At 40.7% G+C, this 27,009-nt stretch overlaps 1 protein-coding gene, 1 long non-coding RNA gene and 1 pseudogene across 5 annotated transcripts in view; 2 read left to right on the top strand and 1 right to left on the bottom strand.

The window, feature by feature from the left end:
- The first annotated feature begins 12 nt into the window (after positions 1-12).
- Positions 13-22,336, top strand: BROX (BRO1 domain and CAAX motif containing). Of its 4 annotated transcripts, none has more exons than XM_015061641.3 (13): positions 13-145; positions 2,676-2,792; positions 6,513-6,619; positions 6,972-7,068; positions 9,356-9,451; positions 10,544-10,616; positions 12,265-12,370; positions 13,069-13,158; positions 15,123-15,208; positions 17,369-17,450; positions 17,759-17,909; positions 18,791-18,950; positions 20,205-22,336. In XM_015061641.3, the coding sequence occupies exons 2-13, from the start codon at positions 2,692-2,694 to the stop codon at positions 20,289-20,291; spliced, it is 1,236 nt and encodes a 411-aa protein (XP_014917127.1). In that variant the 5' UTR covers positions 13-145; positions 2,676-2,691; the 3' UTR covers positions 20,292-22,336. The 4 variants fall into 4 exon arrangements, with proteins under 4 accessions (XP_014917127.1, XP_014917128.1, XP_053065371.1 ...); XM_015061642.3 differs by lacking the exon at positions 13-145 and adding an exon at positions 483-625; XM_053209396.1 differs by lacking the exon at positions 13-145 and adding an exon at positions 652-806.
- Positions 8,198-8,298, top strand: LOC113604016 (uncharacterized; annotated as a pseudogene).
- LOC113603944 (uncharacterized) overlaps positions 11,808-27,009 on the bottom strand; it is a 33,584-nt gene continuing 18,382 nt past the window's right edge. Inside the window, exons 2-3 of the long non-coding RNA XR_003425746.2 lie at positions 18,196-18,301; positions 11,808-12,727 (exon numbers count right to left, since the gene is read on the bottom strand). This is a non-coding gene — a long non-coding RNA (uncharacterized LOC113603944). The remainder of the gene's footprint in view (positions 12,728-18,195; positions 18,302-27,009) is intronic.

Genomic DNA, 27,009 nt, shown 5'->3' with positions numbered 1-27,009 from the left:
ATGGCGGCCCGGGCCACGTGACTCCGGCTCTGCGCAGGCCTGGTTCGGCAGCCTCAGCTCCCCGCCTCCCTCTGTCTCGTTTTCGGACTCGGACATTGCCATTCTTCCATCAGGAGGATTGCTGCACAGACTCCCGACAAATCCAGTAAGTTTGTCATGAGAATGGGCGTTTCCCAGAAATACCCCTACCCCTGGCGTTAACCTGGAGTCCCAAGCGATAGGGTCACCTCCCCGCCCTTTATACGCGTTTTGCAGTCTCCATAGACTCCCGGATAGGGATCTAAAAAAGTCTTCTACTGCCTTGAAACAACCGAAAGGGAGAAAACGAATGTTGGCTCTGCGAATCAATCGTATTCGTATTCGACAGTATCGCCGAATCCCTTTGCCCGCGTCTCCACTGGCAACCGAGGACCTTACACACTAAATGGGCGCTTGTTTCGCTGTGGTCCGCCCGCCTGTCCCGGGTGGAGAGCATCGGCTTTCCACAAAAATGCCTGTTCCGATGAGGGACTCCGAGGGTTGGCGCCTGCGCAAGGTCGCCGCTAGCCTCTACGGGACGGGCTGGGAGGAAGAGGCTGGGTGGTAAACAGGAAGTGGGCGCTCTGAGCTCGGGGGCGGTGCTCAGGTAGGTTCCTCTGGGGGCCCGGGCCTCGCGAGTGGGGGTCCCCTTTCGGTGACCCAAGACGATGGAGGTGGCAGCGTCTAACCGGCCGTTGTGCTGGTGGCTCTGAGAGTACCCTTGCACCTGCGGGTGGGCGTGTCGCTGTGCTATCCACCCTCCGAGTTCCTGAAAACAGGAATGGCAGGTCTCCAAAGGGGCAAGATGGGGCCGGGCCGAGAAAACAGTACTTACTCTCTTCGTTCCTGAAGTAAAGATACACAGAACTGCAGACATTTTCATCCAGGCAGTGGAAGGCCGCCTGAAAAGAGTATTAGACAAATTGTTGTCACAAAATCAAGTGTACTGTGTGCCTTTGCTTCTAGAAAGCTTGATTTACATGCACATACATGCTGTATTCATTTACTTGTAAAGTTGGTATACGGGGCTATTGTTTAGAGGGTTTTATATACATTTTTAAAGGAGCTCGTTAAATGTTTTGAGTAAGGGAACTTGCTCAGTTTTTCATTGAGCATGCAATGCATTGAATATCTGGTTTTGTCGTGAATAGGTAAATATTTTAAGGGAGGTGCTCAAGGAGGTATTTCATATACTGTTCAGCCCACGGAAATTTTTCCCTAGTAAGAAAAGTCAACCAACAACATTGTATAGTGTCTTTCAGTTAATTACACCTTATCAGAATTTCGTGTCTGTTGGTTCCGGTAATCTAATCGCCACATTTAAGTGTTCAGTTAGGCCTTCTGTATTTGCATTGTCTACCCAAGGACTTTTAGGCCACTGATGTGCTGTTTTTTGTTTAATTTGTTCTTGGTTTTTTTGTTTGTTTTTTTTTTTACCAAAAAGGAGTGGAACTTAATTTTTTTTAATGTTTTATTTTATTTTTGAGAGAGAACAAGACAGAGCATGAGTGGGGGAGGTGCAGAGAGGGAGAGGGAGACACAGAATCTGAAGCAGGCTCCAGGCTCTGAGCCATCAGCACAGAGCCGGCTGCAGGGCTCCAACCCATGAACAACGAGTTTATTCCCTAAGCTGATGTCAGATGCTTAACCGGCTGAGCCACCCAGGTGCCCTGGAACCTCATTTTTTTAAGTTGGCATTTTACTTAGGTAGTTTTTCAAATATTTTGGGTTTTATAGAATGGAAGTTATTGATCAAGTATTGTGGGTTTTTTTTTTTTTAATGAAAATACAGATGCTTATTAGCTATTTCATGGAAAGTGTATTTATCATAGAGACATGTGCTATAACTAATTAATTGGCATAAGCAGTACTGTGTTGGAAATAGTTCATTTAAAACCTATTTACTTTAAGTAACCTTAGCAGTCTAAATAAAAATAAAGGTCATTGTTTATACCTGTTTTGGAAATTATGGTCTCTTCCTGTGACCTCCTTACTTGCAGCTGTCCAACCACATTCCAGTACTTTGCTATTCAAAAGGGTGGTCTGGGGACCAGTAGCATTGGCATCTCAGGTCCTACCCTAGACTGTTGAATTAGAATCAACATTTTAACAAGACCCACCTTCTCCCCATGCTAAGGTGACTTTTATAAAGCACATTAAAATTTAAACATTACTGCTCCAGTATATTTAACATTGGTCGTTAACTGTGGACAAATTTCCAAGTGCTAAGTTTTTACAGGCCTGATCTAAACATAGACTACAATAAATAGGGGGCGCCTGGGTGGCTCAGTTGATTGAGTGTCCCACTCTCGATTTTGGCTCAGGATCCCAGGGTCGTGGGATCGAGCCCCACATTGGGCTCCATGCTAAGCCTGAAGCCTGCTTAAGATTCTCTCCCACTCCCCCCACTTGCATGCAGTCTCTCTCTCTAAAATATAGAGTACAATAAATAGACATTACAACAAGATTCACTCATGTCAATAAAGCATTTTATTTATATATGCGTATGCTTCATATATATATATATATACTTAAAAAAATATATATACTTAAAAATATATATATATGTATGTTTTTAGTAAACCTTTATTTTTATACTGTTTACGTTATTAAATGTTTTATGTTTAATTTTTATACACTTCCTTTTTTGTTTATAGGAAACATCTGGAGAAAATGACACATTGGTTTCATAGGAACCCATTAAAAGCCACAGCTCCTGTCGCTTTTAACTACTATGGTGTAGCTGCTGGCCCTCCTGCTTCAAAAATATGCAGGTTAGTTTTAATCTCAATAACTACTGATTGAGCCACTTTTGGATACAAGGTACTTTTTTAGGTTCTGTATTGAATGGGCAATACAGAAATATGTAATACATTGTCCCTGTCTTTAGACGACTTCTAAACTTATAAATGATGTGTGAAGACTTAAATCACAGATTATTTAAACTTTGGCAGTCATCTAAGCTGCAGTCCGTAATTTTAGATCAGTGAGTCCCAGAGAGGCTAAACCAATCACAATGAAGGAGTTAAGCTACATGTTACAGAAGTACAAGAGACTCCACAAAGTTGTATGTAGATGTTAATTAGCCAGTAGTAGATTAATTAGCTACTGGTTAATTAGCTACCTGGTTAATTAGCCAGATAGTAGATTCATGGAGTTCTGATCAGGGAGAGATCCTGATGACCTAGAATGGGCTTTAGGGTGTTCATATAGGAGAAAGGGCTTGAGTTGGGGTTTAAATAAATCAGATGCCAGTTCATGGGTTGGCAGACTGTCCTGCAGGTTTGTCCCACTGCCTGTTTTATAAATAAAGTTTTATTGGAACAGAGCCATGTCCCCTCACCCCATTTATTTACATATTATTCTGGCTGCATTTGGCTGCTTTCCTCTACAACAGCAGAGTGGTAATATCAGCAGAGACTTTATGACCCACAAAACATTATAGAAAAGGTTTGCTGATACTTGATTTAGATTGTGAGAAGGGACAAGAGAAAAGCATTTCTGTCAGGAACACTTTTATTCTAGGGATAGTGAGTAGAGCAGTTTGGAACAAAAGAAAGAGATGCAAAAGATACATCAAAGGAGGAGTAAACTGGCCAGGTATCTGATTTGCTCTGGGAAGTTGAAAAGGATTCTGTCTGTAGGAAACACAGAACCTAGATGATCAAGACCTTGATGGCACCAGTAATGGAAAGTTGAGAGTGTTGCTGCTTTTTCTGGAAAGTAATTGGAGCACAAGGTGGGAAAACTGGCTTATTAATCTAGATCAGAGGTCATCAAACTTTTTCTGTCAAGAGCTAAATAGTAAACATTTTAGGTTTTGTGAGGTCATATATAGCTGCTGTTGCATATTCTTTTTAAAATCTTTTTGTTTTTTATTTTTTTTCTTAAGTAACCTCTCCACCCAACGTGGGGCTCAAACTCATGACCCCGAGATCAAGAATCGCATACTCTACCAACTGAGCCAGCCAGGCTCCCCTGTTGCATATTCTTTGTTGATTTTTGCCAACACAAGTGGTGGGCCGTACAGAAACGAGTTAGAGGCTGTAGTTTGCCAACCCCTGATCCTAGACTCCCAGAGGCTGGTCCCAGCTTACCTGTTTTACCTGTAGCATGAGTCTCTTAACTTCTTTGGGTCTAATTATTCATCTGTAAAATGAACAGCCTAAATTAGATGTTTATAAGGTACATTTTTCTGAAATTCTATAATTTTAAAGTGAACGTAACTTTACTCAGCTGGGTTGCAAATTGAGTGCCTGCTTGGAAATAGCTAGCAAACTATTTGAGTCTAGGCCTTAAGAATTCTTTTTCCTCCCTAGTCTGGGAATTACTCCTGCCTAGCTTCTAGTTAAATAACTCAACAATGACACATTAGTAAGGTAGACCATCCCATCTCTCGTTAGTTGTATATAGTTGTTGGTATATGCTTTCTTGGAATAAGCCTTCATGGAGCTGATACCAAAGAGTAAACATTCCATCTAGACCATTTAAGATCAAGTCTGCACTGTCCTCTAAACATCACTGCTACATCATACCTCTTGTAAATCTTAAAATATTTTAGATGTTAGTATTCTTTCACTCAACAAAGAACCTTGAGTACGTGCTTTATCCTAGGCACCTTTTAAGTTCTGGATATACAGTCCCTAGTCTCTCAGTGCTTACAATTTAAGTGTAGTCTTAGTCATTTATATACAAATGTCTTCAGTCATTGTCCCTTTAATACGATTTCTGAACCCTCACTAAGCAAGTTACCTTCTGAAATCAGATGTGGAACTAGAACCTGACCAAGCTGCATCTGGTAGATGTAGATCTCCAATTGGATACAAAGTTAAGACCTCAGAGAGAAAAGCAAAAAGCCAAAGACTAAACATTGTTGAAGGTGGGAATAGAAAGGGGACATGTCAGGGGCGCATGGGTGGCTCAGTCAGTTAAGCTTCCTACTCTTGGTTTCAGTTCAGGGTTTTGTGGGTTCGAGCCCCGTGTTGGGCTCTGCGCTGGCTGTGCAGAATCTGCCTGGGATTCTCTCTCCCGCTTTCTCTGCCCCTTCCCCACTTGGGCTATCTCTGTCTCTTTCAAAATAAATAAGCACTTTAAAAAAAAGGGGGAGGGCGGGGGGACATGTAAAAAAAAAAAAGTAGAAGGCACTTCTAGAGATAAGAGGAAATCCTGGAATATTTTGTGTTAGTAGAATAAAGGGAGAAGAGATTTCAAGAAGGAAATGGCGTGGAGCTTGAACCCATGAACTGTGAGATCATGACCTGAGCCGAAACCAAGAGTTGGGCGCTTAACCTACTGAACCACCCAGGTGCCCCTAGAATGCAATTCAAAAGTAGAGTTTCCTACTTGGGGCGCCTGGGTGGCTTCTGATACCAGCTCAGGTCATGCATGATCTAGCAGTTGTGAGATCAAGCCCTGCATTGGACGCCATGCTGAGTGTGAAGCTTGCTTAGGATTCTCTTTCTCCCTCTCTCTGCTCCCCCCACTCCCCCTGCCCAAAGTTAAATAAATAAACTTTTAAAGAAATTGTCCTTTAAAAGAAATAAAAACAGGGTTTCCTACTGAATAAAGTATATTGAGATCATGTCTAGTTTTGAAACGTAAGCAGATACTAGAATTGCGTAAACATTGTTAAATTCCCATTTTTCAAAAAACTTGCATTGTGAACTGATCTGTTTAATTTACTAATTCTTGATTCCTTTCTCCCATCTTAAATGCTTATGTTTATTTGATGTTTTTCAATTTTTTTTTAACATTTATTTATTTTTGAGAGAGAGAGACAGAGTGAGAGCGGGAAGGGGCAGAGAGAGAGGGAGACACAATCTGAAGCAGGCTCCAGGCTCCGAGCTGTCATCACAGAGCCTGATAGGGGGCTTGAACTCAAGAACCACAAGATCGTGACCTGAGCTGAAGTCGGATGCTTAACCAACTGAGCCACCCAGGCGGTGTTTTTTGATGTTTTTTAATGTTTTATTTATTTTTGACAGAGAGAGAGAGACAGAGCATGAGCAGGGGAGGGTCAGAGAGAGAGGGAGACACAGAATCCGAAGCAGGCTCTAGGCTCTGAGCCGTCAGCACAGAGCCCGACGTGGGGCTCGAACTCACAGACCGCGAGATCATGACCTGAGCCGAAGTCGGACGCTCAACGGACTGAGCCACCCAGGCGCCCCTTTTGATGTTTTTTAAAATATAAATGTATATTTTTATTACATAATTGTATACATGACTTGCCCCTTAGATTGGACTGAGTTTATTTTAGTACAACTTTTAAAACAGTTGTTACCAGAAATTTCACTTACCCCCAGTGTTAGTGCTAATTAAATTCATTCCTGTGTACCCTTAGTCATACCTTAGAGGAGGGTTTGTGTGTGTGGGGGGGGGGGGTGGGTGGGGATATGTGTGGTACTTTAAAGCTTTTACCATTGAAACTTTTAATCCACTTTAACATAGATTCATCATAATTCATGACTTAATTTACTCTTTCTGTCTCTCATAAGTGACTTGAGATCGTCCAGAGCACGACTGCTTGAACTCTTCACTGATTTGAGCTGTAATCCAGAAATGATGAAGAACGCAGCAGATTCCTATTTTTCACTTTTACAAGGTTAGTTATTTATAGGAACTTCAAAGTTTTTGAAAAACAGCTATGCGGAAGTTCACATTTAATTCTTAGACTTTACAAATCTGAATATTCTAGTCTTCTAGTCTGTATTTTTTGGTATATTTGAGTTTCAGAAACATGAGAATGTAAGGGCAGTATTGGTCTTTCTAATGTTTTGAAAAGTAAATGTGTACATATTTCATATTATGTTACCTTAGAAGGAGATGTGAGATATAAAAAGGGAGGGGTGGCAAGGTCTTTTCTACAGGTATCTGGAAAAGTCATTATCTGAAAAAGTTTCTAAACAGAATACCTGATATTCCTTCTAAAACTAAAAGGCTGTACCTTTTTATAGGTTTCATAAATTCCTTGGATGAATCTACCCAAGAAAGCAAGTTACGATATATTCAAAATTTCAAGTGGACTGATACATTACAAGGACAGGTTCCAAGGTAGGTGTGTGGACAGTACTAAATGGAAGCCATTTTTGTAACTATTTGGCCAGTGGTTAACCCATTGCCTCTGTATCTGAAGAAATAGAACATAGATCTGATCAGCATTTTCTCCTATCGGGAAGCTGGTTAAAAACATTTGACCTGAACTCTTAATATACTCAATTAAGTAAAAATCTAAATTATTTCTCCTGGATCAAATCTGTGAGATAATCCATACAAATATTACCCAGAATTCAACAGTCTTAGCTGTATTAATGACATGCAAAGAATAGTTTGGGAATTTGGAATCCAAATCTTTTGCCTACCTTTAAGCAGAGCAGAATTTTGATTTTTATCTAGTTTTCTTTTCTGATGGGTACTTCAGATACCTTTGGTCAATCTCTTTCTATTTGTCCCGGGTTCTACCCCAGCTCCATACCCTTTTGAGTCATAGTTTTATTTTTTTCCTAATTTTTCTTCACCGTTTCTTCTCTTTTAAAAAATTTCCTCTCAAAACTTTCTCATCACACTCTTGAAACTAATCAGAACAGATCTAGTTACAACAGGAACCAGATCATAATGGTGCTAAATTTTTATTGAACTTTTTTTTTTTTTAAGCACCATTGTGTTAAGTGGCCATATTATCTTGATCTCAGTTTGCTGTAGAAAACTGTATAAAGTCAGAAGGGAAGGAAATGGAGATTGCTGAGAGGCCCAGGGCAGCCATGGCAGTGGCAGGAATGTGGACTCAGGCGCTGTGTCAGGTCTTGTACTGTATGAATGCCTGCTTCTTCACATCAGATCATGACCTGAGCCAAAATCAAGAGTTGGATGCTTAAGCAACTGAGCCACCCAGGTGCACCTCTCTTATTATTTAAAGGTAAACTAATAAATTAGATATGCCTACTAGATCACCAGATGTAATTCATTTGAATGTTCTGAATGCTGAAAAGAATAAGGTTTTAAACTATGCATTAAATTTTTTTTCAGTGGGGTAAAATGGTTTTAAGAGTTTGTTCATGGAGCGGGGGAGCTGGCTGGCTCATTTGGTAAAGCGTGCAACTCTTGATCTTGGGGTCATGAATTCAAGCCCCACGTTGGGCCTAGAGCTTACTTTAAAAAAAAGAAAAATTATAAATTTTGTTTAGTGCTCACTTCAGCACATACACTGAAATTGGAACAGTACAGAGATCAGCATGGCCCTTGCTCAAGGATGACACACGAATTTGTGAAACATTCCATTAAAAAAAAAGTGTCAATATTTTGTATGTTATGTTAAACAGGATACCACAGGTTATTTTTGAATGACTAATGTTTTATAACACCCCCCCTTTTTTTTAATCTAAAAAACTTCCCTTTCTCTATTCCTTTAATGATGGTGGCAACAGTTAAATAGAAAATAACAGAGTGGAATCACAATTCTAGTTTCTTTTTGGCTCATTTTTCTGTGTGTTAGTATTATGTGTATAAAATAAGGGTATTACTTCTGTTTTCATCATTTGAGACAGATGAATTTCCAGGGTCTTTTCAGAACAATAGTGATTTAAAAAATTGGCATTACCTTATTTGCTTTAGTAAGCCTTTGTCATCTTCTTTGTGTCATATTTAGTAATAGAATCTGAAGGAATGTGCTTGTTTTTAGACCTTTTTCTTTGTGGTGCATGTACTGATAGGCTTGGCATTCAGTGTCTTTACCAGTTTCACTTCTGTTTGGCTTTTTGACCTGCTCCTCGATTTCTTTTTGCAAACCATGTGCTCCATCATGCTAGGTGGGTCACTGCTCTCAGAAAAATGTTGATCCTTCTTGTGCCTTTAATAGCATCATTCCCTCACCTGGGATGTCCTTCTGCTTCCCTTCCCACCATCTTTCGAGGCACAATTCAGAGACTGTCTATACCATGAAACCTTCTTGAATCATTCTAGCCTGAAGCGGTGTCTCCTCTGAATTCCATTTTTTTAAAAATGTGGTATAAGAACCACCCACTCCAGAGTCAACTGGTTACTTACTGAAAGTGTAGATTCTGGGCCGCTCTCAGACTTTCTGATTCTCTGGAGTTAAGTCCCCCACATTTATATTTTTAAAACTACTCTGTGTACAATAACCTTTGAGAACCTACTGTTCACACGTTTACTATCATGAAGTACATAGTGGGCTGTTGTTTTTAGTCATTAATCTTAAGGCCTGTTTTCTTCATTTTTCCAATTAGCATACAGTTTTTAGAATTTTGAGTTCAGCGTACAATAGGCTTCATATAGAGATGTGTCAGTAATTGACAGAAGTTAATGAACATGTTTATAATTCTAGTGCCCAGCAGGATGCTGTCTTTGAATTAATTTCCATGGGATTCAATGTAGCTTTATGGTATACCAAATATGCTTCAAGACTGGCTGGAAAAGAAAAGTAAGTCTGAAGGGGAGGGTTATATGCATATGTGTTGCTTTCTCAAGTATATGGAGTTTCATTGTTAAAAAGTCTAAGCTACTGACAAAAAGTACCACTTCTGTTAAGTGCGAGGTTGCCTCATAATGTTAGTGTTTTAAGTGTCAGAATTATGGAGCCCAGTGTTGCAAAGAAAAACTAATCTTGTCAGAGGTCTTATCTAAATGAAACCCTATACCAAGGAAAGGAAAAAATTGAATACTGGACTGCATAAAAGTACCAGAAATAAAGTTAGAAACAAATGACAGATGGTCAAAAAAATCGTGATGCATGTGACAAATTGTTTTTGTAATGGAAAATAAAGAGGAAAGGAAAGGATCAACAAATCAATTGAAACTAAGTGAAGGACATGAACAGGCAGCTCCTAGAAAAAGAAATACAAAGATAAGTATGTGAAAAACGTTTTGAAGGATTAAGGAATTGTGACAGGAAATAAGATGCAGTTTTTATAATAGTAGACGTGGATGTCAGCAATATGAAACTGGCAACTATGAGCTGTGGTACATGTGAACATGTGTATAATATGCAGCTATTTCAAAATAAAGTTGAATTGTCAGGGCACGTGGTTGGCTTAGTAGAGCACGTGACTCTTGATCTCAGGGCTGTGCATTAGAATCCCATGTTGGGTGTAGACATTAAAAATAAAATCTTAAAAAATAAAGTTGAATTGTACGTGCTGTTGTAAAATCATGTCTAAAGTAATTTATATGATTAAAATGAGCAGAATAGTGAATATTGTGTGTGTGCGTTTTTTTAAGTGTGTGCATGCACCAAGTGTAGAATATTTTGAACTTGTTTAATGCACAGAACATTATCTGGAAGGAAAAACTAGACCTATAGATAGAGTCTTTCTTTTTTTTAATTTGTAGTATCTTCTCTGGATATTCTTCATGTGCATTTGTTACTTTTTTAATTGTCAAATCAGATTTTTTAAAAGGGAGACTAGTGGTGAGAAACAAATGACTAATTTGGTTTTATGATAATTCACTAGTTGTTGGTTTTAATACAAGAAACAGGATTCATCCTCTAACTGACGTAATCACTGTCTTTAAGCATAACAGAAGATGAAGCAAAAGAAGTCCATCGAAGCCTAAAAATTGCAGCGGGGATTTTTAAACATTTAAAGGTAAAGTAATATGACAGTAAAATGTATTCCTCATGCTTTAATTCTTGATTAAATTTTCTTCCTTTGGGGGCTGGAGGAAAGAATTATTTCACTATGTAAAAAGAATCTACTGTATGTCCTGTTTTTCTTATGTTAAGTACTTTGTTGATGAGTGCAGCCAGTTACAGAATCTCACATGTCTTCATTTCAGAGAGTCATCAGTTAATTTTGTTTTTTTTAATTTTTATTTTTTAAAGTTTTTGTTTAAGTAATCTCAGTACCCAACGTGGGGCTTGAACTCAGGACCGCAAGGTCAAGAGTCACATGCTCAGGGCATCTGGGTGGTTCAGTTGGTGGAGTGTCTGACTCTTAATTTTGGTTCAGGTTGTGATCACCGTGTACTGGGATTGAGCCCTGCGTCGAGCTTTGCGTTGGGCATGGAGCCTGCATGAGCCGCTTTCTTTCTGTCTCCCTCGCTTGTGCTCTCTCTTGCTAGAGTCACATGTTCTTTTGACTGAGCTAGTCACACACCCTATCAGTGACTTTTACGATTGGAAAACTCAAGCTGTAATCACCTGTCTCTTTGGAAAAGACAGGAGAAAACAAAGTACACACATTGATGGTTCTTACCATCTGGGTGCAGCAGTTGCCGGGATAGTCATGGTCCTGCAAAACTGAACTTCTGAGTGTATTGTCTGTATCTCAGTGAAAATGTTGAAGGGCAGTCAGCCTGCACTCATTATATTAAATTGCCTGGAGCTATGATGGAAATTAGAGAAAAGACTAACGTATTTAGTAATCAGGATTACCCCCACTTCATTCTAATTAAACTGATATTTACTGAACGCCTTCCAGAGGCCAATGATGGGCTCTCTCATGATAAAATAGGATGCAGGGGGCGCCTGGGTGGCTCAGTTGGTTAAGGACCCAGATGTTGATTTCTCTCTTGGTCGTGAGATTGAGCATTGCGTCTGCACAGTGCAGAGCTTGCTTGGGATTCATTCTCTCTCTCTCTCTCTGTCTCTCTCTCTCTCTCTCTCTCTGCCCCCTTCCCTCCCTCCCTCTCCCTTTGTCTCCCTCCCCCCTCCCCAGCTCATGCTCTCTTTCTCAAAATAAATAAACATTAAAAAAAAAAGATGTTTTTACAGTAATTAAAAACCTGTGATCCTGAGTTATCTATTAAATTATAGACTTCTTTAGACTGTGCTATTATTAATGAGTGAATAATTCTAGCCATCATGCAAAAGAGAACTTTGGTTACTGTTTCAGTTAAACATTTTCTAAGATGAAAATAACGACCTGCATATCTAAGCTATGTATTTTGGCCCAAAGTTTGCAGAAGTTTATGAGAAGCTTTAAGTTTTAGTATACAGGAACTTTTATTCTCTATAAGCTTAATATCGCTCCTCTTTACACAATTTTGCTGTCCGGAATTTTTCTTTTCTTTTTTTTCTTCCCCCTTCAAGACTTTTATTTTAAACACTGTGGGGCTTGAACTCATAACCCCGAGATCAGGGATTGCATGCTCTACTGACTGAGCCAGCCAGATACCCCGAGTTTCTGATAAATCCCCAAATTGAATGTCTAATAACTTCCATTTTGTTTATCTGTAACAATTGGGTTAAAATAAAATTTGACTTCTTTATTTTTGTTTCTCTTTCTCTCTCAGGAAAGTCATATCCCAAAGCTCATTACACCTGTAGAGAAGGGGAGGGATTTAGAGGCACGGCTCCTGGAAGCTTATGTTGTCCAGTGTCAGGCAGAAGCTCAAGAAGGTATCCTAAATATTGTAAGATTTTGCTTTTTTTTTTTTTTTTTTTTAAGAAATCGCTACTGGCATCTAATTCTTTTTTTTTAATCAGAATTAGCTGATTTTGAGTTTCACATCTTGAGAAATTTCTAGTGAGGAATAATTTCACTGTCAGCATTTGCCTTCATGCATGGTTTATAGGAAAAGGCCTTGCAGTTTAACGGATCTTTTAAGAAGGATTTTAATTTCGTGCCATTTCCGACAGCAACAGATGAATTATGTAGCTCCTCTTTTCCCGATCTCCCTTGCTCATTTCTTTTTCTCTTCCACTGTTTGCCTTGCCTTTCTTCACCTTTCAGTGGCAGGAAATAAATGAAGACTCCTGTAAAAGCAACAAAGAAACTTTGTAGGCTTTTTGTTTTTCTTTCAAATTCCAGTGCCCTGGAGGGATTAGTTTTCCTCTGACATGCTACTTTGTAGTAGTAGTTTTTTGTGATCTAGTAATTAGCTAGTGATTTAAAGAAATAGTGTCAGAACCAGCAAGCTTATTAGTGTTTTCTGTTTCTGTTTGCACTTTCTGTAACTTACTTTTCATGTTAAAATTCTTGACAAATTGTTAAAATGCCAAATAGATTGTTGGGATGGCTTTTGCTATTACAGTTAGCTTAGTATGAATGCAAGTGAACTTAATTATGCATTCACTTTGCTGTGCTTTGGTGACAGTAACAATCGCTCGAGCAATTGAACTGAAACACGCGCCTGGCCTAATTGCTGCACTGGCATATGAGACAGCCAACTTCTATCAAAAAGCTGGTGAGTTTATAATTCTCTTGTTGTATTTTTAGTCTTTAGATGTTCAGATTAAGCTCATGGTTTAATAGGGAATAAGCAAAACAAAAAGATTCTCTAGGTTATTTCTTCATTTGCAAAACTGGAATAATGTCTACATTATTTTATTAATCTTGGTTAAAAGAATGAGAGCTGTTCACAGTTAATATGCTGCATAACTGTTAATGGAGAGGCCAGTGTTATAGTTCTTAACCAGTTATATGTAATAATTACACAGGTGTTTTAGTTTTGAAGTTTTTTGGGTCTTTATAATAACCTTATGGTTGTCATGAAACCAAACTCCAGAGAATTAATATAACTAACCTATAATTTAACTGTTAGCAGGCTGGGAAGTTAGGACTAGAACTCAGGTCTTCTCAGTAGCCTGTTATTCTTTTCATTCACTTATTCAGGAAACATGCATTTATTTTTGTTTATGGGATGGTTACTACTCTAGTTGCTAGCTATACAAAGATCAGTGTATAGACAGAGTCACATCTAGGGAAGGAAACAAACCTGTAACCACATTATAATAGCATAAGATAAGATGTGACTACAGCAGTGAAATGAAAACCTCAAGGATCCAGGCATGCTAGAGGAGGCTTTCTATGAGAAGGTGGTGTTTGGGCCTTATTTTGAAATATAAATAGAAGTTTTGAGTTTGCTAGGAAGCTTTAGCATATGGGAAAAGTAGAACATTCTATAGAATGTACAGAGATAAGAAGAATTTGGCACATTCTGGGACCTTTAAACAGATGCTCTTAGCTGAGGCACAGGATGAGTGATAGGAGAAAAGGTTAGGAAAGTTTGCACGTGTGAGATCATGAATTGGTTTGTAGCCTTAGAAGTTTGGCTTTTATTTGGTAGATCATGGACCCATGAAAAGGTATAAAGCAAATCTGTTTTGATTGGATTTGAATTTAGAAAAGCTCTATAGGGGCACCTGGGTGACACAGTTGGTTGGGCCTCCAACTTCGGCTCAGGTCATGATCTCACAGTTCCTGAGTTCAAGCCCCACATCAGGCTCACTGCTCTCAGCACAGAGCCCATATTGGATTCTCTGTCCCCCTGTCTCTGCCCCCCCCCCCACTTGTACTCTTTCAAAAATAAACAAAATGTTTAAAAAAAAAAAAAAAAAGGAGGGGTGCCTGGGTGGCTTGGTCGGTTAAGCGTCCGACTTCGGCTCAGGCCACGATCTCATGGTCCGTGAGTTCGAGCCCCGCGTCGGGCTCTGTGCTGACAGCTCAGAGCCTGGAGCCCGTTTCAGATTCTGTGTCTCCCTCTCTCTCTGCTCCTCCCCTGTTCATACTCTGTCTCTCTCTGTCTGAAAAATAAATAAAAACGTTAAAAAAAATTTTTTTTTAAAAATCCCTATAATTGCAGGATGAGAAATGGGCTTGTGAGGTGAAGGCTGACTCCACTTAGTGTTAAGGAAGAAGGGATCGTGGTCTGTGGAGGGACAGAAGCTTTGACAAAACAGAGAAGTAGGGAGCAGAGGAGAAATGGATGAGAGAGAAGTTGGCAGGATGTGAATGTGCGTGTTAGGGAAGGTTCAGCCTGGGGCGATGGACCAGGAAGGAGAGTGTCTGCTGCTGACGGGGGTTACCACACTATGCAGCTTGCTGTATTATATAACGAAAGGAAAAAGTGTAACAGTGTAATTTATATTTTTCTTAAAGTTCTATTTTTATCATTATTTTAAGCCTAAGTTGCATTACCTATCAAAGGAGGTGACATGGTATTCAGTCTTATTACGCAGTTAAAATATAGTTATGGGAAAATCACTTTAAAGCAAAGTTTTTTTTAGAAAATATGTAAATGCTTGAGTTTTAGACTTGAATGGCATTCTGCTTTTAGCATCTGAACTAAATGATCATGAACACATGAACTAAAAATCTTCTAGTGAATCGGGGTGAAATTATATTTTGCTTTTTAAAATGTAACTTTAGATCATGCTTTATCCAGTTTGGAGCCTGCATACTCTGCTAAATGGAGAAAATATCTTCACTTGAAAATGTGTTTCTACACAGCTTATGTAAGTACTGATAACCTGAAAACCAGTGTAAATTTACTGTCTTTCTAGCCCCGTGCTTGCTAGGTCTGTCATTTTGTAAATTAGCATTGCATAAATAATGGAAAGCTGTCAAATGTTTACCGACAGCCAGTGCAACTCTTGTGGGCTGAGGTGGGTGGAAAGAGACGACGGAGAATTGTAGCACTGGGTTATAGTGATGGAATTACTATTTGATTCAAACCCACTTTTTATTATTTTTTATTATTATTTCTTTAATTTTTATTTATTTTTGAGAGAGAGAGAGTGTGAGCAGGGGTGGGGCAGAGAGAGAGGGAGACAGAATCGGAAGCAGGCTCCAGGCTCCGAGCTGTCAGCAGAGCCTAACACGGGGCTCGAACTCACAAACTGCAAGATCATGACCTGAACCAAAGTTGAATGCTTAACCAACTAAGGCAGGCCCCCTAAAACCCACTTCTTTTTAAAGTTTATTTATTTTATTTATGTATTTATGTGTGTTTATGTAAATATAAAATTAATATATAAATATATATATTTATGTCTATATTTATAAAGTTTACTTTTTCATCTTGAGAGAGAGAGGGAGAAAATAAGCGGGGGAGGGGCAGGGAGAGAGGGAGAGAGAGAATCCCAAGCAGGCTCCATGTGTCAGCACCAAGCCAAACACCATGAGGTCATGCCCTGAGCTGAGACCAAGAATTGGACGCTTAACCGACTGAAGCACCCAGGTGCCCCTCAAACCCACTTTTAAGCTGGAACCTCTGTATACTTAATGAGAATTCTCTCCTTTCATCTTGTACATTGAAGAAGATATTTACTTATCCTGATCTTAAGGCATACCACACAACATATCCCCTCAGTCTGTGAAGAAACCTTAATAAGCACTCTTTTAGAAGTTACTTATCAGTGTCTTCCACCCACCAAACAAACTCACTTGTTTGTTGGTTAGAATATCACGTGAGAGATCATCAAACACCTTTTTCAGACCCGGGTAGATACTTTTATTTCTTCTACCTTGGGATCTGTTTTCAGGCATACAGTGTTGGACCATGTGCAATGCTTGGGTTTGATACAGACATTTAGAGTGAGCATGTTCTTTTTCAGGCTAATAACCTTTCTCTTGAAACCTGTTTAGTTATTATTAACCTTAGAATCCTCCCTCCCTGTCCCTCTGCATTAGCACAGTAATTTCCCTCCTTTATCTGCAGTGCCCAAATCTTAGAAACCAATTTCATTATTGAAAAGTACTTTGGGGCGCCTGGGTGGCGCAGTCGGTTAAGCGTCCGACTTCAACTCAGGTCACGATCTCGCGGTCCGTGAGTTCGAGCCCCGCATCGGGCTCTGGGCTGATGGCTCAGAGCCTGGAGCCTGTTTCCGATTCTGTGTCTCCCTCTCTCTCTGCCCCTCCCCCGTTCATGCTCTGTCTCTCTCTGTCCCAAAAATAAATAAACGTTGAAAAAAAAAAATAAAAAAAAAAATGAAAGAAAAGTACTTTTGGGGCTCCCAGGTGGCTCAGTTGGTTGAGAGTCTGATGTTGGCTCAGGTCATGACCTCGTGGTTCGGGAGTTCTAGCCGCGCCTTGGGCTCGCTGCTGTCATGGAAGAGCCCACTTCAGGTCTCCTGTCACCCTCTTTCTCTGTCCCTTCCCTGCTTGCGCTCTCACTCAAAAATAAATAAATCTTAAAAAAAAAAAGCACAAACATTAAATTTTGCGGGGCGTCTGGGTGGCTCACTTGGTTAAGCATCCAGCTTTTGATTTTGGCTCAGGTCAGGATCCCAGCCCAGGATCCTGGAATCGAGCCCCGCGTTGGGCTCCACGCTGAGCACGGAGCCTGCTTGGGATTGGAATTCTCTTTCTATCCCTCTGCTCCTCTCCCCTGCTCACGTTCTCTCTCCAAAATAAAAATATACATATGTTAAAAGAAAATCCTTTTTCCTCTCACCCCATGGTTAGAAGGTTAGTTTGGTTCAAAGCGTGACATAATCCCACTTTTTTATACTAGCAGAGATTGGGGGAAGTTTATTCAAGTAAAGAAATGTAAGGGATGCCATTGATATTCAAACAGTGGATGAAGGTCCGCTTCATCTGATGCATTTATAAAACAATGATAGCAGAAAGCATCGTTTGGGGAGAGAATGAATAAGAATTTCTTCCTTTATCAGGCTTACTGTTATCATGGTCAGACTTTGTTGGCTAGTGATAAATGTGGCGAAGCAATCCGGTCTCTCCAAGAAGCAGAAAAATGTAAGTATTGCTGCCAGAATATTAACGCCCTTCTTAAACACAAAAGTTTTATCATGAAAGAAATAGGCGGTTAAAAGAGATTTTGGCTGAGTTCATGAAAGAGGATGGGAACTCAAGTGAGGAACTGGAGAGAGAGAAACAACGTTTCAAAAACCAGAAAACCTGTAGAAAACAGCCCCTTTCCCTTACTCTATTACTGGTATCACTGTCACACTAGGTAAGGAGCAGAAAAGTTGCCATCATCTCTGACTTAAAGCTTCCTTAGTATAAACAATAAGCAGATGATTTTATATCCCTTTCACCTGCAGTTTATGCAAAGGCAGAAGTACTGTGCAAAGAATATGGAGAAACCAAGGGACCTGGGCCAACGGTCAGACCCTCAGGACACTTGTTCTTTCGGAAGCTCGGAAATCTTGTGACAAACACCCTAGAGAAGTGTCAGAGAGAGAATGGGTTCATGTGAGTACAGCTCGGTGTTTTGGCAGTACGAATGCTAGCGTGTGTATCTAGTCACAGCGTTTAAATAGCAATACTGTTGTCACAGGCTCCCAGTCAGTCTCTGCCCCACTTTGTGTCACATTGCACTCAACTCGAATTTTCTCTTTAAATTGGTGGTAAAGTTCCCTCCTGTTGGACCTCGCTTCAACCTGCTTCTGATACATATAAAAGCAGATGTTACAATTTTAACGTAATAAAAGCAGATGTTACAATTTTAACGTAGGTTATTAACAAAGAGCTCACTTACAGTGTCTCAGTTTTCTCTTCTTCGTTTCCCTGGTGTTTCTTCCCTGCGAGTTACATGGAGCTTCTCTGCTGCTCTCACGTGGGCATCCCACCCTGCTCACAGCCACCTGTAAAGCAGGGAAATGGGTTTTCGGTCCATCCTGCCTAGTCCTGTCAAGCAGTTTTCCATTGTGAGGTCAGCACTGTTCAAACTGCAGATGACCACCTATGTGGATGGGTAGAATCTGTCTTGTCCCTGCTCTTTCTCTTTACAGTCTGCCCCTTAACATGCCACACCTGGTCATACCGAGCCCTTTTACTTCGTCAAATATGCCTAGTATAACTCGCCTTACCCGTTTTGGAAAGCATTCCTGAACCTCCCTCTTCCCCCGACAGCATGTTCTCACGGCATGTGATGTCCGTCAGAGCTTCTGTTACGTTGCATTGTAGTGGACAGGTTTCCTGAGTGTCTCATCTACTCATGCACGCCGCATGAGGCAGGAGAATCTTCTCTGTCCTATCATTAAATGGTCTCTTTCTCGCACAGGGCCTTGAACACAATAGCCGCTCAAGTAGTTAATGAATGAATGAATTGCTGTTGAAATTGCTTTTTGCAGTTACTTTCAAAAAATTCCAACAGAAGCCCCACAGCTGGAACTCAAAGCAAATTACGGTCTCGTAGAGCCTGTACCTTTTGAATTCCCTCCGACAAGTGCACAATGGACACCGGAAACGCTGGCCTCGTTTGATCTCACCAAAAGACCCAAGGATGACAGTGTACGAGACTGGCTTTTTTCCGTTTGTTCACAGAGGTTTAAAAAGAGAATTCAGAGTTAGCATTTTGTTATTTTTCTCTACTTAAGTAGATCTAGATATATACACATATGTATCTTTGCCTAAATGTTAAGTTAGCTAACTGCAGTGTTGGTGTGATGTGTGTTGTTGAATTGTGTCAGAGATTCGATCTCTAGGCCTTAATTATCTTCTGATTTCTTACATAACTGAGGCTGTTTTCAACACATTATCTTGCCTTTTTACAATTTATCAGAGCCTCCTTTAGGAACATGTGGGAGAAGTTGTCTAAGGTTGGATGGCTTATCCATGTTTATATTGCTATAGCAATGTTCTGTTTTTGATTTAGCTGCTGCAGGGTATTTGAAGATTTGACCTTATTTCAACGTTCCATGAAATCATCCAGGGGTAAAATAAGACTGCTTTTATTCATTTATATCTAAGTACATGTTGGTGTACTAAATCAAAGATGAGATTAAGTGGGAAATTTATGGTCTGACTGCCCGAAGAGGAGGGGTCTGTGAAAAATAGGGAATGGGAATTAATTTGCAGCCATAGCTCTTTCCTTGACATTGGGTTTTTATATAATTTCCTACCCATTCTGAAACCATTAGTACTTAAAATGACTGTCTTTTTATCCTGGTCAGCCTCTAAAATAATGCAATACGAAGTAGCCTGTTACTGTCCTGAGATATTTTCAAACTTACGAGTTCCACATGCAGAGACTCATCACTCAGTTTCTCCGTCCTCAGAAAGAGTGCAAGCACCATTAGCTTGATGTTTGCCTGCCTAGGTTTTCATCTTCACTGAAGCGTTGCTTTCTGATTACTTCTTAAATTGAATTGATATGTAGCGTTTGGAAAAGCTTTGTTAATTTCAGCGTTGGATAATTTAATACAACATCTTTAAAAAGCCTAAGGTGGGGGCGCCTGGGTGGCTCAGTCAGTCAAGCGTCCGACCATGGCTCGGGTCAGGATCTCACGGTTCGTGAGTTCGAGCCCCGTGTCGGACTCTGTACTGCTGGCTCAGAGCCTGGAGCCTGCCTTGGATTCTGTGTCTCCCCCTCCACCGCTCACGCTCTGTCTCTGTCTCTCTCTCTCTCAAAAATAAAATAAACATAAAAAAATTAAAAGCAAAGATAAATAAAAATAAAAAGTCTAAGGTGGAAAAGACCTAGTGTTTGTTTTCCAAATCTTAGTTTATTATGTACGTAAAACTGTATTTCTTTTTTCTCCCTAGACCAAACCCAAAGCAGAAGAAGCAGTGAAGCCTGTCAGAGAACCAGATACCAGACCTCAGAAGGACACGGGATGTTCCATCTCCTAAAATACACTGATAAAATGTGCACTTCGAATTTCTCTACTAGTAGATAAGATAAACCCTGGGACTTCAGTTCGTATTTCTTGAAAGGTTTTCTCTGAAGCCCGTAGAATGATTTAGTACATTCGGAGGGAATCTGCCTTCAGTTTATTTGTTCTTGATTTTTAATATAGTAGAGATGTTTCATGCTTTGTTTCCAAACCCTTTTTAATCAGGACAACATGTAAAAGATTTTACTGTGCCCCTGAAGGGCGTATTTGGGGGTTGGGTTTTTTTTTCTTCAAAGTCTGGGTTGTAGTAAGTTTCAGGTTAATATAGGCCAGAATCACGTGGCGTCAGGTATGTCTTTCTGTCTTCACACACAAAAAGTTTTATTTTCCTTCCTCTTACCTGATACCAGAAGAATGACAGGAGTTGGTTTTTACCAGTTTTCTTCCTCTTTCCAGTATGGTGTCACACAGACTTGTTGTGTTCTCTTCACATCCCTTACATTTGTAAGAAGCTATAATTTGTTCCAAAAAATCAGTGTTTATAGGTATTTTGAGACCATTTAAGAACTTCTGTTCTGGTAGCCCTGCACTTTATTTCAGCTTCAATAAACCTACAGTGATTTTTACAAGTACTTTTTCTAATGGGTTTTTTACTTCGAGGACAGAACTTTGTGACAGCTCTTCATGTTCCCATGTGAGAGAACACAATGAAACGTTTTTGCAGAAGTCAGGTATTTCACGATGTAAAGAAAAAACATCAACCCTAAGCGAGATAGGTTGTCCTGAATTACACTGCTAACTCTACTTTTTGGTCACAGAAGTTATGGTTAAGATGCCTTCGTTACTGATTTCAGTGTGCGTTATTTCTATATGGTCTTCTAATTTACACATCCTATCAGAATCGTATTGCTTTAGGCCAAAGGCCATAGCAAAAACAAGAGCAAACATATAGTATGAACTTAAAATCAGCTTGTAATATTTGAAACAGTTTAGCGTGTACACAGACTTGGGAAATAGTGGATGCATGCTGCTTTAACAAAAGTCACACGTCTGTAGTATTATCTTTTTTGATTATTCTTCTGGGGCGTTAGCTAATTTTCCTATTACAAATGACAGATTGGTTCACTCAATAGAAATAGTGTATATTGAGAGCTTACTACGTGCCCGGCACTCTGCTCAACACTTACATAGGTAAACCATTGACTCCACGTGGTAGCCCTGTGACAGACAAGTGAAATCTGCATAAGGTGTTGAAATAGGAGTAAACATTTCATGGTGAAGAATAAAGAGATTATTCCTACCTGAATCAGTATTGTGTGCAAAGAATTACTTAAGTTGTAGTTTTCACTCTTGAAAACTACAAAGAATCAGTGAGAGTTTTTTTTAATATACGGAAACGCTAATAACTACTGTATAGCATTTAATATTTGAAACTGCAGTTTCTAGAATAAGTGGAGTAATAACTGGACTTTTACCTTTGTTTTGCTGTCTACAGAAACATACTTTAATGAAATTTCACTGTATATTACGTGACACTACAAAATCACTCGTCTGTTTGCTGTTTGCCATTTATGGACAAAACTTTAAACTTGTGCCGGCTTGTTCTTCTCGGCCTCGTAGGACCTATTTATCTTGGGTACTAGTACTCATTAACCTAGTTGCTAAATTTTCACGTTGACACTTGGGGGTTATACTACCATATATGGAATGAAAACATGTCATATGTTCAGTGCTTTTGTAAAATGCAGGAAATACTGGTATTACTTTGAATCAATAATTGGCAACTTCGACATGAGCAAGTAAGAAATACTGTGTTGACTGAGCAAAAGTGACGCTTTGTGACTAAAATACCCCATTATATATCTTCTTTGAAGTGGCGTTGGAAATTTGGGAAGGTGATACACATCAAGCAGCTGCATGAAGGTTGTAGAGGGTGTAACTTTGTGTTAAGTGTTGCGTATATTTTCGCCCTTCATTTAAACTGGATAATGACCGCCAACAAAAGTGTTGTTTGTATAATGCATTTTTTATTTATGAAAATAAAAGTAATTTTACTTATAATTTCATTGGGATTTTGTTTTTCGATAAACATTTTTACACTTATTAAACCAGTTACCATTAATACAATGCAAAAACCCTAATTCTTCACAGTAAAGTTTTAAAATGACACACATTTGTATTGTTTTACGCTACATGAGTTCATTAAATATTCAACGCTCCTCAATCTATTTGGCTTTTATTTCTGTTTCTTGGTACTTAGCGCCACTGAATGGCAAAGTAGGATCGGAGTTGGCCTGTGTCTTCCTTCCTCAGCACAGTCCAGCACCATGCAGTTCTGTGGACTGTGGGAGACTCGGCTGGAGAGCCCGTTGTGGCTGTGCTGTGCTCTGTAGAAAGCGGTCCTTTGGAAAGTTGAGGTGGGTTTCCAGTACTGTATAAATGTACTGAGAAATACAACCCCATTCAGAAATGGTGCCTCATTTTCCAGGGTGTGCTTTACAAAATCACACATTTCCTACCTCTTTTAACATGTGCGTAAAAATAAACTTGCAATGTCACGTGGGTTACCGTGATTTTGTGTTGATGGACTTGTGATACTTGAGTAATTTGCTCAGCATTTACATTTTTATTTTAAAAAACAGTTTAGTAGCAAACTAAAGGGACTAAAACAAGGGGAGCCTACTCTGAATTGTAGAACGAAAACCCACTTATACAATATAAGGCCAGCGACACTGCTTCAATGCAGTTCAGTGTATCCAATGCCTTTGCTGTGCTTGAGGTGGGTGTAAGTTCACAGTGTCGATCAGAGTGCACCCCCCCCCCGCCCCCGCCACCCGCCCCGGAGAAAATGTTCACCAGTGGCTTGAGTTTTATTCCCTAGAGCTTCATAGTAGTTTGCCTCAAGCTACTGGTCTCAGGCTTCTAGGGCCAGCTGGGCAGGGCCTAAGGTGGCTGGAGCTCCCAGGCTGGTCACCTGGGAATTTCAGAGAATTCCCACCATCACCTGCCATGATGTAGAAAAAGTTGAGAAATGCCCTGATGGCAGGGGCATGTCAGTGATGTTCCTCTTTTTTTCTTCTTAATGTTTATTTATTTAGAGCGAGAGAGCGCAAGCAGGGAAGGGGCAGAGAGGGAGGAAGAGAGAGAATCCCAAGCAGGCTCCACACTCAGGCTCAGGGCAGAGCAGAGCCAAACACGGGGCTCGATCTAACGACTCTGAGATTATGACCTGAGCTGAAATCAAGAGTGCGGCGCTTAACCAACTGAGCCACCCAGGTGCCCCAGTGATGTCACTCTTGTCCACAGTGACTGAGTGCATGCATGCGGTTTAAAACTGAAAATAAAGATCTAATAATCCTGCCAGGTAATGTTCTGACAGCAGTTCCCCTGGGGAGCAGAGGTTTGCGAATGCGTGCGTTCATTTATTCATATTTCACATCTCTCCTCAGTCCACATAATTCCTCACTCAACCCTGCCCGCTCCCTGGCCAGTTTCCTCAGGTGAACCAGCGTGGAGAAGTTGGTAGAGAAGGAAGACTGCTGCCTGCAGGGGGGGCTTTGGATGCTCCATCCCTGCTTGACCTTCAGAGCACCTCGTGGGGGAGGGGAAGGCGGAAGCTGGGAGCACCCACAGTGGCCCAGTTAGCTGGGTGTGTGTGTGTGTGTGTGTGTGTGTGTGTGTGTGTGTGTGTGTAATTCCCGATGCTGCTGCTTTGCTGCCTTTTAACCTGGTTCATTTGAAAACCTGTTTTCATAAACGAAAACTGAAAGAACTGTAGGAAATTTTAGGTACGATATCTTTCTGAAGCTCAATGCCAAGATGTAGAACTCGTGTGTGATTTTGCTGGTACGGATTCCAATGCCGTGTGTCAGTGAAGGAGTTGATGAAAATGAAATGAATAATGTGCAAATGTAGTGAGAAAAATGTGAAACAAAAGGCAGCCATTTTAGCATCAGAAATAGAGACAACTACAAGCCTGTTCTCTCCTTAATTTTCCAATCTATTACATAATACCTTCCCTCACCCATTAAATGATCTAAACGTATGGTTCATTTATTAAGCAAATACTGAGTGTCAGCCTTGTCTCAGGTAGTGTAGGGGCAGGAGACACAGCGGGAAACACACAGGTAAAGCCCCTCCCACTCTGGCCAGAGGACAGGCAGGGGAGGGAAGGGAGGGGGGAGATAGGCAAAATCAGAGTTTGTGCAAGGTGTAAGTGCTCAGGAGAAAAACTAGTAGCATGTTGAGTGGTGGTGGTGGTGAAGGGGACAGGAAGGTGCCTTGAGGGAGAAGAGTTCAAAGTCTGTGGGAGGAAGGACTACTCCTGGGAACCACAGCTACAAGGTACTTGTAGGGGGAGAGTCTGTGGTCAGGGAACCATAACGTGAAGGCCAGTGTATTGAGTGTGGTGAGTGGCGGTCGGCACGAAATGAGATCAGAAAAGTAGCGAGAGCCAGATGGACAGCCTTGCAGGCTATTGCAGGGACTTGGGCTTCCTTCGTCCCCCACTGCGCCTTCCCACAGGTGCCATATGAACCCCTTGCAGATTCTTTTTTAATGCTGTTTTTTTTTTAATTTTTAAACATTTTTATTTATTTTTGAGAGATGGAGAGAGACAGAACGTGAGGGGGGTGGGGCGCACAGAGAGAGACACACACACAGAATCTGAAGCAGGTTCCAGGCTCCAAGCTGTCAGCACAGAGCCCGATGCGGGGCTTGAACTCTGGGACTGTGAGATCATGACCTGAGCCAAAGTCGGCTGCTTAACCGACCGAGCCACCCAGGGACCCCAAATCCCTTGTGGATTTTAAGCAGAGTGACATGATCTGATTCTACAACTCTGGCTGCCTTCTTGAGTATAGACTGTAGGGGGACAGATAGAAGGCCACGGCCACAATCTAGGCGAGAGATGATGGCTTAGACCAGGGTGGAGTGGTCATACGAGGATTCCAGAAATATCCAAGAGGATTTCCTGATGGATTTAATGGGGGGTGTGGCTAAAGGAAAAGAATCAAGAATGACGCCAAGGACTCGGGTCGAACAACTGGAAGAATAGAATTGCCATTTATTGAAATGGAAAGACTGCTAGAGGAGGTACGAGTATGTGTCTGGGGGAGGGGTGTGCAGGAAGAAGGGTGCACTGGAAGTGTGAGCAAAGATTTAGGCACATCAGGACCGAGATGTCTATTAGACACCCAAGAAGCAATGTTGAGTAGACAGTAGGATCTCTGAATTTGAGATTCAAGGAAAAGTCTGACCTGGAGATAAAATTATTGGATATAAATTTACATGTAGGTAGCATTTAAAGCCATAGGACTCAATGAGATGAATATCTATTCATTGATGAATGAACACATAAAAACAGAAGTGATTCCATCACTGAGCCGGGAGGTACTCCAATATTGAAAGGTTGGGGAGATTATATGGCCTTTTAATTATACTATATATACTTAGGCACAATCCTTGATAAACTAGATTTGGGGTTTTTAAGAAACAAAAAGTAGAGGTGTTCATAAGAATTAAATAGAGGTTGGGGAGACTGGGTGGCTTAGTGGGTTGAGTGTCTGACTCTTGATTTCGGCTCAGATCATGGTGCCAGGGTTGTGGGATGGAGCCCTGCCTTGGGCTCTGCGCTGAGCGTGGAACCTGTTTGGGATTCTCTCTGTGTCTTCCTCTGCCCCTCTCCCACTCGTGCTCACTCTCTCAAAATAAAGAACCTTAAAAAAAAAAAATAATAATTAAACAGAGGTAAAAAGCATGCTGTAGGGAATATTTAGCCTTCTGAAAGGTCACTTGCAAAACATCCATGTCTACGTACATGGTGGGAAATTGGCGGTGCTCCCAAGGTTTTTGTAGATAAAAATAAGTAGATTCCACGTTGTTCTGTAATTTTGCATAGCACATCCTAAAGAGTCCAGTAGGTGGCAGAAAAACACTCACTAACTCCATTATAAGTTAGAGCTCTTTCTCACCTTTTTTCCCCTTTTTCTCTCCTCTCTCCTCATGGCTTCCCTTTAGAGCCCCCTGAATTAAAAGCTATAAATGCTTACTTAACTCCCAACACTGTTATCATGAAGAAAAGAAACCAGTATTTTCTTTAGAGGGCCAGCAGATATCATTCGTCTGTAATTCAAGTAACGGGGGAGCCAGGTATATGGGGGATGGGGTACTTCATTTGCTTTGGAAATGTATGAACTGAGAGATGGTCTTCAGAGGAGTGAAGTACAATAAACCACAGCGGGGCTGTTAGGCCGTATTCATTTTTTTTCTTTTTAATGTTTGTTTTTGAGAGAGAGTATGTGTGGGGGAAGGGGAGGGGCAGAGAGAGAGACACACAGAGGATCCAAAGCAGGCTCCGTGCTGTCAGCCAAGAGCCCAAGAGCCCAATGCGAGGCTCGAACCCACAAACCCATGAGATTATGACCTGAGCCGAAGTTGGACACTTAATCGATGGAACCACCCAGGTGCCCCTGTTAGGCCTTATTCTTAAACTTTTGATATATAAGCTTTTAAGGTTGGAGCAAGGTTGGTGGGGGGGAAGGGGAGGCTCAGAAGGCAGAAGGCAAAAAAACCAAAAAAACCCTCTTGAAAAAAAATAGACGAGATGTCTTGGTACTAGCTTCATGTGCAGCAAATCACTGTATCTTTTCCCACATCCTTAGGGCACTGGTTTCCTTAGGAAACTTGCCTGTACATTGGGATCACCCGGACAGCTTCAAAAATAACAGATGCCA

This window comes from Acinonyx jubatus, chromosome E4 (genome assembly GCF_027475565.1).
Source record: "Acinonyx jubatus isolate Ajub_Pintada_27869175 chromosome E4, VMU_Ajub_asm_v1.0, whole genome shotgun sequence".
Lineage (NCBI taxonomy): Eukaryota > Metazoa > Chordata > Mammalia > Carnivora > Felidae > Acinonyx > Acinonyx jubatus.
Note: the sequence above shows the minus strand (reverse complement) of the source record. Positions and strands in the feature narration are given on the sequence as shown.

Excerpts from the sequence above, each read along its gene's own strand:
- BROX (XM_015061641.3), top strand. The coding sequence starts at position 2,692 with ATGACACATTGGTTTCATAGGAACCCATTAAAAGCCACAGCTCCTGTC. Across the intron at positions 13,159-15,122 it reads CAACTTCTATCAAAAAGCTG|ATCATGCTTTATCCAGTTTG; the intron begins GTGAGTTTATAA and ends ATGTAACTTTAG. Across the intron at positions 17,451-17,758 it reads TCTCCAAGAAGCAGAAAAAT|TTTATGCAAAGGCAGAAGTA; the intron begins GTAAGTATTGCT and ends TTTCACCTGCAG.